We start from the raw sequence: 11,868 nt of genomic DNA on the forward strand, positions 1-11,868 counted from the left end.
ACTGGCATACAACTAATTTAGGACACGCTTCCATGCCATATCTCTCAGCCCTGGAGTCGAAACACATGGGCCTCAACCACAAGACCCTGTGCATGAACAGTGAGCAGCATCTGCCTGATGGCACACCTGTCAAACACTATGATGTTCACAGTCTCTATGGATGGTCCCAGGCAAAACCCACTTATGAGTGAGTATAGGCTGATTACACAGTGTTATTTCTACCCAGTGCTACGTAGAGCTGTCTGTATGACTTCCCAGTGCTATGTAGAGCTGTCTGTATGACTTCCCAGTGCTATGTAGCGCTGTCTGTATGACTTCCCAGTGCTATGTAGGGCTGTCTGTATGACTTCCCAGTGCTATGTAGAGCTGTCTGTATGACTACCCAGTGCTATGTAGAGCTGTCTGTATGACTTCCCAGTGCTATGTAGAGCTGTCTGTATGACTACCCAGTGCTATGTAGAGCTGTCTGTATGACTACCCAGTGCTATGTAGAGCTGTCTGTATGACTTCCCAGTGCTATGTAGAGCTGTCTGTATGACTTCCCAGTGCTATGTAGGGCTGTCTGTATGACTTCCCAGTGCTATGTAGAGCTGTCTGTATGACTACCCAGTGCTATGTAGAGCTGTCTGTATGACTACCCAGTGCTATGTAGAGCTGTCTGTATGACTTCCCAGTGCTATGTAGAGCTGTCTGTATGACTACCCAGTGCTATGTAGAGCTGTCTGTATGACTACCCAGTGCTATGAGTACGCAAAGCTATCGCTATTGTTACCAACTGTTGTTAATACGAAAAGATACTGCTACCAAGATCTATGAATACATGGATATATTGCTATCGCTTCCAAGCGTTGTTAATTCATAGAATTGTCGCTACCGAGTGTTTTGAGTACTTAGAGCAATTCTCATCACTACTGTTTTTTGCTTATAATCAACCAAATCTTACTTTTTCTTCTCTCATCAGTGCCTTGTTGAACATCACAAAAAAGAGAGGGGTGGTGATCTCCCGGTCCACGTATCCCTCCAGTGGGAAATGGGTGGGCCACTGGTTAGGAGACAACACCGCTAGCTGGGACCAGCTCTACAAGTCGGTCATTGGTAGGTGGAGATGTGACATGGGGACATCTCACCGACCATGTCGTTTTTGTTTTCCGTTCACGTTCATTTTCGTCATGCTACACCACTGACTTAAAAAGAGAATGTTTCGCAATCAGAATGTTGAAGCACTGTCATTATTTTTTCAGACATACCCCTACCCATGTACCCCTACCCATGATGCTTTTCTCCTTTTTTCCACCACCCAGGCATGCTGGAGTTCAGTTTGTTTGGCATCTCATATGTAAGCTCTGTTTCAATTACTGTCTCCAACAATCAACCAATTGCAGTGCATCATTGAATCATGTGACTAATAAAATGAAACGGCTGCTCTTGTAGACTGGAGCAGACATCTGTGGCTTCTTCAAGGAAGCCGAGTATGAGATGTGTCTCCGCTGGATGGAGCTGGGTGCTTTCTACCCATACTCTCGCAACCACAACGGCAAGGGCAACCGAGTGAGTTTTAACAGCCCTGCCTTCCCGGTGGCATGTGAATCTTGTCCCGTACATACAGCTACCCTTTGTCTTCATTTCTACCGTATGACTCAACCCTGTGCAATGGCTTGTGGGTCAGACCGTGAGGTCAGTGTCTGGCTCTGTGGGTTAGAACGCTGTGAATCAGAAGGTCGCTGGTTCAAATCCCAGGGTTGGCGGTGCAGTTTGACCGTTGGGCCCTTAAACTAAGCCCTTAACCCCCAGTCTCTCCAGAGACTGACTGACCCTGTTTTCTCAAACGAATATACATCACTTTCGATAAAAATCCCCTGCTAAACGCATAAAATGTAAGAAGGAGAGAGATTATAGCAAGTTTAAGCAGAGTAATCTTGCTACTCCACTCCTGTTGGTTGCCAGGTATTTGTTTAAAATTTGACCTTTGCGGATTGTCGGGACACATCTAAAATCCAATAAGCACAACAGCGGGGATCGATGCAGCGTTACTAAATTTCCTCGTTGAAATACGACATGACCACATTGCTGAAGGGAGGTGCATGCAAAATTGAATTCTCAAGGTTACCCCCCCACACACCTCTCCCCCCTTTCGCTTCCAATAAAACCATAATGGCTTGCAAATAGATGTTTAAACTGCAGGAAAATGAAGCGAATGTTTAGCCGTAAGACGGCGGCAGTGTTGCCCGAGGCTGAAGGAGAGCGGTTCGGGGTCACTTACAAACATGGCTCGCTCGCTGTTTATTTCTGACATGTTCGACTAGCCCAGGAGCGACGAGAGAGGGGAGGGGCCCAGAGGGAACAAGCTAGAGGTCAGAGCCGGAGGCCGGGACAGTGTCCACTCATTAACGAGGCCCTTTGATTTCTGTTTACCCTCAGCACCCTGAGCCAAAGTTCCGCCATTTCACCCATGCTCGCGTTCTGATGCGGCCGCTCCTCTGAACGATTGGTTTAGTACGGGGACATGGAGAGTCCAAACGACCCGAAGGGGGATCGGGAGTGAGGTGGTGGGTGTGGGAGAGGATATGGGGGGACAGGGCGGAGAGGCTGGGCTCGCGTAGGCTGCGGTGTGTTGGCCTGGTGCTCTGGAAGAGATCTGCGCATACGGCACAATTGCAATAACTTGTGATAATTGTCAGCCCTGCAGGGGCGCTGTAAAGGAGAGGGAGGCTAGGATGATTGAAGGACAGAAATTTGGAACATAATTGGATTGATCTGGGTTGGGGGCCCAATATGATATGCTGTCATGGGGCCCAAAATCTTTAGCGTTATTTTTACAGAGTTTGTCTCTTTATAACTTATTTCTATAAAAGTTGTTTATGTCTTTTGTATAGTATTTACTTCATGTTTGAATTGCATCTACTTTGGAAATCGCCAACATAATCTTGCTGTGTGGTACACAATCACAGTATAACCTTTGAATCTTGAATAGTATCACAATGAGGTCACTGCCACGGAACCAGAAACGCTGTATTCCTCCGGAACTTGGGGAATGTTCCGGAACCATTTTCGAGACTATTGTTTGGGGAGATGTGTATTCAGGTCGCAGACTCAGCGTCTGGGGGCGTTTTAAGTTTTCCAAAGCGCACCCCATCTTTTAAAAGTGCGGTGCGTTAAGTGGAACAGGCATACGCACACACACACACACACACGCGCGCACAGACACACACACACACCCCGTCTTTGACACACTTCCTCATTCCTGCTGGCCAGCATCGATCGCTGGGACCGCTGTTAATTTCAGCGCAGTATTGATATCTGAAGGCAGATGGAGGCTTTCAAAGGTCTCCGTGACTCCAGTCAAAGAGCGTGAAAAGGGATTTCTCTGCTGGAGCCCATGAAGAATAAAAAAGACACATAAAAAAGGAGAACAAAAACCTCAGAAAGATCTTAGCACAATTTTCAACTTTGCTTTTTATTTTTAACAAAGAAGTGAGGAAATCGTTTATATGTCAAAGTTTATACAGTGTGAGTAATAATAATGCTAATCAGAAAATATGTCGTAATATAGCTTAAATAATAATACTTGGTGCATATACAGAGCAGAACAGGAGATATCAAAGAACAAACAATGCCAGTGTACTTAAGCTCTTGGTGATTAGCTGTTTATTGCAGTGCAAAGGTGATGTTTTAATCGCTTGGTGTGTCGTTTGCACGCTTGCTGCTCTGTCTGGTCCCGTGGCTACTCTGTGGCATGTCTACTGAAGCCCTGTTCCTGATTTTGAGGGAACCATAGCTCGCTGTGGGAAAAAGTGGCCAACAGAAACGTTTCCTGGGTGATAGTACTTAGTGAGGGAAGGCAGAGGAAACACTGTAGTTTACCGTTTGTCACTGCTGTTGCCGAGGGCTGTGAATGTGACGGAATGCCAGTGACGGTGACGCCGAGCCTGTCTGTGTCATTTACAGAGGCAGGACCCAGTGGCTTGGAATGCCAGTTTTTCCGAGTCCTCACATCGCATCCTGACGATCCGCTACACGCTTCTGCCCTATCTGTACACGCTTATGTTCGAGGCTCACAGGCAGGGCAACACGGTCATCCGGCCCCTACTGCACGAGTGAGTATGTGCAAAACCACAGCCCAACACCGAGATAACATCTCAGACCTGCAGAAATTTAGGACGACATTGGGGTACGACTTTGATGGGCTGCTCTGGTCCAGAGACCCACAGGATTTGCCGCTTTTTTTGGGTTCTGCTTAACTTCAGCATTTAACTGGAGTTCTCTAGGACCTGGGGGAGTAAGCAAGATAATTCCACCTGTACTGACCCTGTGTTGGTTTATGGGGGCTAACTTACTGATGGGTTAGCAGGTGCTAACCGTAAGCGGTCCCATCTGGGATGTTTCCCTTACCGTGGCTTTCTCCTTCCTTTCTTTTTCTTCCGACTAATCCTCTGTCTATCCCTTCTTCACTTTTGCCCTTTCGATTACTTTTTTTATATGTCCTTAATCTGGTTTTGTTTCTTTTCTGTTCTGTTTTTTGCTCAGGTTTATTCTGCTCACGTTATACTTCGTCTCCTTTCTATTCTTCCTTGAGCTCTCTCTCTCCAGCCCATCCCCCCCCCCCCCCGCGATCTGTCACTTCTCATGCCTTGTGTGGTGCTGTTGTCCGTGTGCTTTTTAACTGAGGGGCGTACCACTGACAATGGGGTTGCCTTCCACCCAGGTTTGTGAGAGACAGGACTACCTGGAGCATTGATAGACAGTTCCTGTGGGGCCCCGCGCTGCTCATCACCCCCGCCATGGAGCCGGTATGGATCGCGCCGTCACCACTCATGATGGACGCTTTCTCCCATTCAAAAATTTTCCCACTTTCTGCTCTTCTTATGAGGCTCATGATGCACCAGGGCGGTCGAGGAAATAACCAAGAACTTTTTCCTTCTCTCTCCTCCCCAGGGTGTCACTGAAGTCCTTGGCTACATACCGGACGCACGTTGGTACGACTTTTACTTGGTGAGCGACCAGCATTTTTCCAGTGATCTTTCCAATGGGACAGGTCCCATGTCTTCTGAAGGTGGGCGTGGCCCTGCGGTGAGATGTGTGCAATGGGTTTACTTTTGTCCCCCCCTGCCACCCCAAGGCGAAGCCCATCGAGGACCGAGGCAAAAATGTAACCTTGCAAACCCCAAATGGCCACATCAACCTCCATGTCCGAGGCGGCTACATCCTTCCCTGGCAGGATGCAGCGAAGAACACCCAGTTCAGGTAACTCTGCACCCCCCCACCCAGTTCAGGTAACTCTGCACCCCCCCACCCAGTTCAGGTAACTCTGCACCCCCCCACCCAGTTCAGGTAACTCTGCACCCCCCCCACCCAATTCAGGTAACTCTGCACCCCCCTGCTCTTCCTGACTCCATTACACTACCTGCCCGTCACATGGCGCCCTCTTCTGGAAGTTCCCCTGCCGGCATCCCGGCAGCAGCATCTACACCGCGCGATCGCCGCCACTCCGAAGCCTCACATCAGTCCGATAGTCTCATTGTCATAAGTCTGCCGGTGAAATTAGCCAGATCCCGCGGCTCTGCAGTGGGCGGCAGACAGACCGGGGTGGTGGGTGATTATCTCGCCCGCCGCCCGCCCACCTGTACGTGTGTCATTATCGGGGCGGCGGGTAGACACCTGAGCGGTAGGTGTTCATTTTTGTGTCACCCATCTCCCGAAGTGCGGGCTTGACCTGGTGCCCGTTTCCCGCCATGCATATTAATGTCCGTCCCCTCAGCCTCCATCTCCGTTTCGGCGTGTCAGTCGACAGCCCCCTCCCCCCCCCCCCCCCCCACCGTCTGTTATACAGGTAGAAATCCTCCAAGAAGCGTGCCCACTGTGTTTAAGTGCCGTGTCTCTTCTGCTTCGTCACCCCCCCTCCACACACACACCCCCCCTTGCAGCCGCAAAAACCCCCTTGGTCTCATCGTAGCTCTGGACGACAACGGATCCGCTGAGGGATCGTTCTTCTGGGATGACGGGGAGGGCATCGGTGAGTCATCCAGCTCACCCCGCATGGGGGGGTGGGGGCAGTAATTTGAAGTGCAAAGCGTTGTGGGCCATCAAAAGGTGGAAAAGTTCAAAAGGCCACTTCCAGAGAAGTGCTTCCCTCTGAAAACGATATTTATACCGGTCGCAATTGAATTAATAGGAGGCGACTGTTTAAGGAACATTTTTCGTGTGGAAAGAATCTTGTCACTCAGTCCCCGGTGTCCACATTTCTCTCTCTCTCTGTCTCTCTCTCTCACTTTGGCTCCGTCCCTCCCTCCCTCCCTCTTTCTCTCTCCCTCTCTCCCTTTCTCTCTCTCTCTCTCACTGACTCTCTGACAGACACCTACGAAAACGGAAACTACCTGCTGACGAATTTCACTGCCAGCCAGGTAGGTTACATCATGCTGACATCACTTTCCACAAACAGCAAGAAATAAGAAAGGCTGTTTATTTCCATTTATTTGTTTTCCAACATCTGGGGGGGGGGGGGGTTCCCTGGGATGGGGGTATTAATCAGGACCCTGTCTGCTGCCAGTGGGACGTCTCCCTCTGTTTGTCGCACAGTGATGCGGTTTGTCAGTTTTTAATTTATTTATTCGACAAATGGATGGATTCCTTCTAGAATAAACATATGGCACCCATGTCTGGCTCTGCTGCACCATCTTGACCCTCCCCCGTGAATATCTGCATGTGCATCCACCGCACCAGTGAGACGACGGGGGGGCGGCTGTCAAACCGCAGGCTGATGTGCCCCCTCCCCCCCCGGATCTGCTCGTTTTAGAAAACGCTGGAGAACACTGTGGTACACAACGGCCTGGCTGACGTGGACCGCCTGCATCTGGGAAAGCTGAGGGTGTGGGGAGTCGGGAAGCTGGTTACGGGGGTCACCGTCCAGCGTGGCATGGAGCAACCTATAGATCTGCCCAACACAAGCTTCAGCCATGTCCAGGATACAGAGGTGAGGAGGCCATCTTGGATCTTTCTGCAGGGGGTGCACGGTACCCAGGAGTTTAGCTAGTCCTGTCACGTGACACCAGAGCGGGGCCATCTTAAAAGAAGGCCGAGGGTCTATGTCCCAGGGGCTAAGTCCCAAAATCCCAAGCATTAATGAGAAGGAATCAGGTGGCCGTGATTTCCTGCAGTCTGCGTGCAACAGATGCGAAAGCCATCAATGGCACTCCCCAGAGCATGACCCGTGCCCCACCCCCCACCCCCCCAGGCTGTAGGACGTCTGATTGGTTTTAGGGTGGTATTTAACGAGCAGTAATATTGACAGTCCAAACACATGAAGTTAACACTAGAAAGACTGACTGGGTCAATTGACCCAAATCAAACAAAATGCTATTTCTCATTGAAGTTCTTGCTACAAAAATCTGAAAAAATCTGACTTTTATTTTTTTATCATTCTTGAACAGAACATGGTAACACAAATGAAGTTGCTGGTGAAATTAGTATTTTACAGCAGTATATACCTAGAAAGACTGACTGGGTCAATTGACGTAATGTCATGCAAATGAATTAGATAACCAAGTCATAATAACAATAACATAATAGTCATAACACCATCACCGACAGGGCAACTTGAGAGAAGAGTCAGCTGTCAAGTCACGGTCACTTGTAAACGCAACAAAACTGTCACTACCTGTGACACGTGCAAGCGTCCTGTTTGCGGCAAATGCTTGGCCAAAATATGCATGAGCTGTCAAACGAAAGCTAACTGAAGCTAACTTTTTTCAGATTTTTGTAGCAAGAACTTCAATGAGAAATAGCAGTGATTTTGTTTGATTTGGGTCAATTGACCCAGTCAGTCTTTCTAGTGTTAAGGAGGTGATCCTCGACCCGGGCCCCGGGTCACCCAGACAGTCCACATTTTTGCTCCCTCCCAGCTCCTGAGACACCTGTCTCATGTTCTTGATTGGCTGGGAGCTGGGAGCAAATAAAAATGCGAACTGTCTCGGGGTCCCCTACGACTGGGCTGAGAAACACTTAAGGCAAGTTATTATTGTCACTGTTATTGAGGTAATTTATGTGTAAACTTCTCATCATGTATGGCGGTTTGTGTATCCCGTGCCCTTGGCTGCCCTTACCCCTCCGTGAGCCTGAGCAGGATGGATGGATATATCATATGGAACACACAGATACAGCTGGACATATCAATGATGTCTGTGACAGCGTTTTATGCCGTTTAATTCTAGGCATCAGTCATCGACAATGTCCTCATATACAGTATGTGCATCAAGTTACTGATGTGCCAGGATTTGGTCCGGTTTACAGGACCTGAAGTACAAAGCTTCCCGCCAGCGGTAGCAGGGAGCCATGGAAGCGGGAGAAGCCAAGTCTCTGAGTGACCTCTGAAAGCCACAGCCCGCTGTCCATTCTCAGTCTTCCTTCGGTTTTGTTTTCCAGGAACTCGTGATCGATGTGACAGACAGATCCTTCTTTGTGGACGAAGAGATGTCCATCACATGGAGAACTGCTATTTAACTGGGACTCCTGCAGGCGAGCCGCGTGAATCATACAGAAGGAAAAAAATGTTCAGAAAGTGCTCAGAGATGTTCTCCATGACAGATTAATGAACGGCGGCCATTTTGCTGACGATATTTTGTATATGTGATATGATCAGTTTGATGAAAACATTATGTTGGAGTATTTGTATCTGTTGCATGTTTTAATGATATATTAATACCAAACTAATGAACAATAAACCAGGACCATTGTTTTCCAGTCCCACGACAAGGAATCGGACATGAATACCTGTCTGTCACTTTGTCCAAAGGGTGAGATTCCTGCCCCATTAGATGCCAACATAATGATGCAATTGCCAATTATTCATACAGGTGTAACTATAATGGCGCGACTATAGCAATAGGGAATTTAATTGATTTCCGCTCTAATTGGCATTGGTTGGGGGATGAGCCAGTGGTGGAAAACACTGCAGTGAGGCGCTAATGAGAACGCGGATCCGGGGCCCCCCAGGTGATGTCTCTGGGAGTCAGTGCCAGCGGTTTGGCCCCTTGTTACTCGTCCTGCTAATGGCTGTTATGTTGTCCACCCAGAGCAATGCAGGTGCGGCGTCTCAGGGGGGCGACCGTACTTCCCCTCCCCCCCTTCCAGATGGTTTTTTATCAGCAGATCCAGTGACGGCCACGTAACTCTCACATCCACCTGAGCGCAGTGACAGCTTGCTGATGTGCGCTTCACAGACAGGTCATGCCCCCCTAAGGTCAAAAGTCAAGGGTCGCTGCCCTGCACATAAGGTCTGGTAAAGGGTCACTGCTCCATTCACAAGGCATATTTATAGGTGAAAAGGTCAAGCACATCTGAAAGGGTGTGATACAGTGCTCAGAAAAATACGTTTAAGATAAACCCCAGCGTATAATCCCAAAATACAGACCCTCTCTAAGCCTTTTTCCCAAAAGGTTCATGCATACAGGGGAAAATCTACATGTCATCGGTGTGTGTCTATATTACCTTCCGGAAGTATCCGTGGAAAGAGATAGCACTGCGATTTCGGTCAGCCGAGGTGCTCCGCGCCACGGCACCGCAGCAGATGCGCCTGGGACACCATCCCGCCAGCGGCCTGGCGCTGTGCCCGGTGCTGAAGTGGCAGAGTAAGGATGACTGCGAAGATGTTACTGTCCAGAAACATGCCACTGCTCAGTGTACTAATTTACAGCTGCTATAAACCTTTGACACAGAGCTTGTAACAGCAAACAACTGCGAGCGGAGTGGGGGGGGGCAAGAGTTACACTTGGGTAGTTACTGCCATGTACTCACAGAGCAGGCTAAACGTAGTTTAACTGAAAAATTAGCTGTCACTGGCAGGGATATGCAGTACTCAGCAATACATTCAGCAGTACATTCTGCTTTTGTAAAGTACTCATGGCAGCTGTACATCAGAATCTTCTGTTAGGGAAGTACTCATGACAGCTCTACACCAGTACTTCCTTCATCAATAAAGTACTCATGGGAGCCCAAAATTAGTACTGTCTCTATCAGAAACGTAATCATGGCAGCCCTATTCCAGTACGTTTTATATCAGTAAAGTACTCATGGAAGTGTTTCATTACTACTCTCTTCATCAGTAAAGTACTGATTGCGCTACCTATAACAGCAGTATGTACCTTTTGAGCCCTGTAACAGGCATATACCCTACCGGGGGTGTGAACACGGCAGGTAACACAGTAGGGCCTTGCAGTCCTCCCATTCCTATAGTCTGCGGTGACGTTTACAGGGACCCCTCTGTCATGTTCTGTCATGCACACGTTCATGTCTGTGCAGCAGTGTTCATCAAACCACAGCAGGCTTACACTGCCATGAGACAGCTTACCAGGGAGAGAAAGAAAAGCAAGCAGGAGAGAGAGAGCGAGAGAGAGAGAGAGAGAGAGACAGCTGTAGGGTAATGAAGTTCTCTGGTGATGTCAACAGGAATGCAGGGCAAATAATCGCCTTTCTCGCAGTCCTCCGCATTCCATCGCATTACCTTGGGTCTCACCTGTGCAATTCGCTTATCGCCCGCGACGCCCTTCACAGCAAAAACGAGGCCATGATAACGCGCCACACCCAAACGCAGCTTCACCCAGAACATTCTGGAAGAATCTGACTTTTCTATCTTGACAGTGCGCCCTGTTCATTTCACACCTCAGGACCCATCTGGGCCAGTCATAGGTTTTTTTTGTTTTGTTTTTTTCTTTTATTCATTTGTGTTTGTCTCAGAGAAGTTTGTTTTTACAGCCTCTAGGAAGCAGTTTTACTAAAACGAAACCTGACACTCCTCTCAGATGCTGAATGAGTCGATCTTTAACTTGTACCTGAACTTTTTATTGAGGTGCGTGTGTGTGTGTGTGTGTGTGTCTGTGTGTGTGTGTGTGTGCAGAGACACCACGGCTGTGCCCTGAGCAGTGTGCAGACCACCACCCAGCTGAGTTATTCTGGGATCAGAATGGAGACTCTGAGGAAACGCTGTCGGAATGGGGGGTGGGGGTTAAGCAGCCTGAAAACAGAGAAGTTGAAGGGGGAGTTTAAACATCCAGGAAAACACTGCTATTCCAATGGCATTCACGTCAGGAGCATTTCGATCCACAATAAAAGGCGTCACGTGGATCTGGGGTGGCTGTACCCCGCCTCTTCACCCCCACCTCACCTGTGACCTGTGACATGCAGGTGGGGGGGGGGGGGGGGGCAGACAGTTCACCAAGAATCCGCCTCTTGTGTGACACACACACATTCACAGGCATCTATCTGCTAATATGATTTGTTGCATTTTTTTTCCTTTTGGTGAAATCAGTTATTTGGTATTTGTTGAATTATTTTTTTAGCTAGATAACAGATGGCTGTGTCTGTATGGTAGTCAGTCATACAGCTGGATCTACAGTTGGAGTATTTTAATTGGTTTAATTAAGGTGCATCCTGAACAAGGATGCATGAAAGTCTTTAAGTTTCTCACCCAGACGTGTTGCGTACATTAAACTGCTTTATGTTCTTCTTCTACCAGTAATCATGTTATTCAGCCCTGATTCTTTCCACAATATTTAGCAGCAAGGGGATGTTTCTAAATTATACAAAAATCTCCTTTAAATTTCAACTCCACTACATGTGTTAATTTCCATCAGTTATTACATATTCTATAGCATTCACATAACACAAACAGGAACTTTATTCATGTTTTTTTTCCTCCCAGATTTCAATACTTCTGCCTTTTCACGCCAGTATCCTGTGGATGACCAGCTCCCATTAAACCCAGTATACCCTGTCCCAGTACATCTGTGGAGGTCTGTATGACGTGACAGCTTCCCAAAATATCACATTTCTGCTTGCATAGTGGTGGGCTTAGAGGCTGATCCATTAAAAACTGGCCGA

The 11,868-nt window shown here is 48.2% G+C and overlaps 1 protein-coding gene across 3 annotated transcripts in view; it reads left to right on the forward strand.

The window, feature by feature from the left end:
- si (sucrase-isomaltase) overlaps positions 1-8,754 on the forward strand; it is a 38,123-nt gene extending 29,369 nt beyond the window's left edge. For all 3 annotated transcript variants that reach the window (XM_072701663.1, XM_023792690.2, XM_023792689.2), the window contains exons 37-48: positions 49-187; positions 962-1,095; positions 1,302-1,336; positions 1,432-1,548; positions 3,946-4,094; positions 4,703-4,787; positions 4,933-4,989; positions 5,117-5,241; positions 5,922-6,010; positions 6,349-6,398; positions 6,791-6,967; positions 8,416-8,754. In XM_072701663.1, the coding sequence (XP_072557764.1) occupies positions 49-187; positions 962-1,095; positions 1,302-1,336; positions 1,432-1,548; positions 3,946-4,094; positions 4,703-4,787; positions 4,933-4,989; positions 5,117-5,241; positions 5,922-6,010; positions 6,349-6,398; positions 6,791-6,967; positions 8,416-8,493 (1,235 nt within the window). In that variant the 3' untranslated portion in view covers positions 8,494-8,754. The remainder of the gene's footprint in view (positions 1-48; positions 188-961; positions 1,096-1,301; positions 1,337-1,431; positions 1,549-3,945; positions 4,095-4,702; positions 4,788-4,932; positions 4,990-5,116; positions 5,242-5,921; positions 6,011-6,348; positions 6,399-6,790; positions 6,968-8,415) is intronic.
- The last annotated feature ends 3,114 nt before the right edge of the window (positions 8,755-11,868 follow it).

The sequence above is a fragment of the Paramormyrops kingsleyae genome, chromosome 17, assembly GCF_048594095.1.
Source record: "Paramormyrops kingsleyae isolate MSU_618 chromosome 17, PKINGS_0.4, whole genome shotgun sequence".
Taxonomy (NCBI): Eukaryota; Metazoa; Chordata; class Actinopteri; order Osteoglossiformes; family Mormyridae; genus Paramormyrops; species Paramormyrops kingsleyae.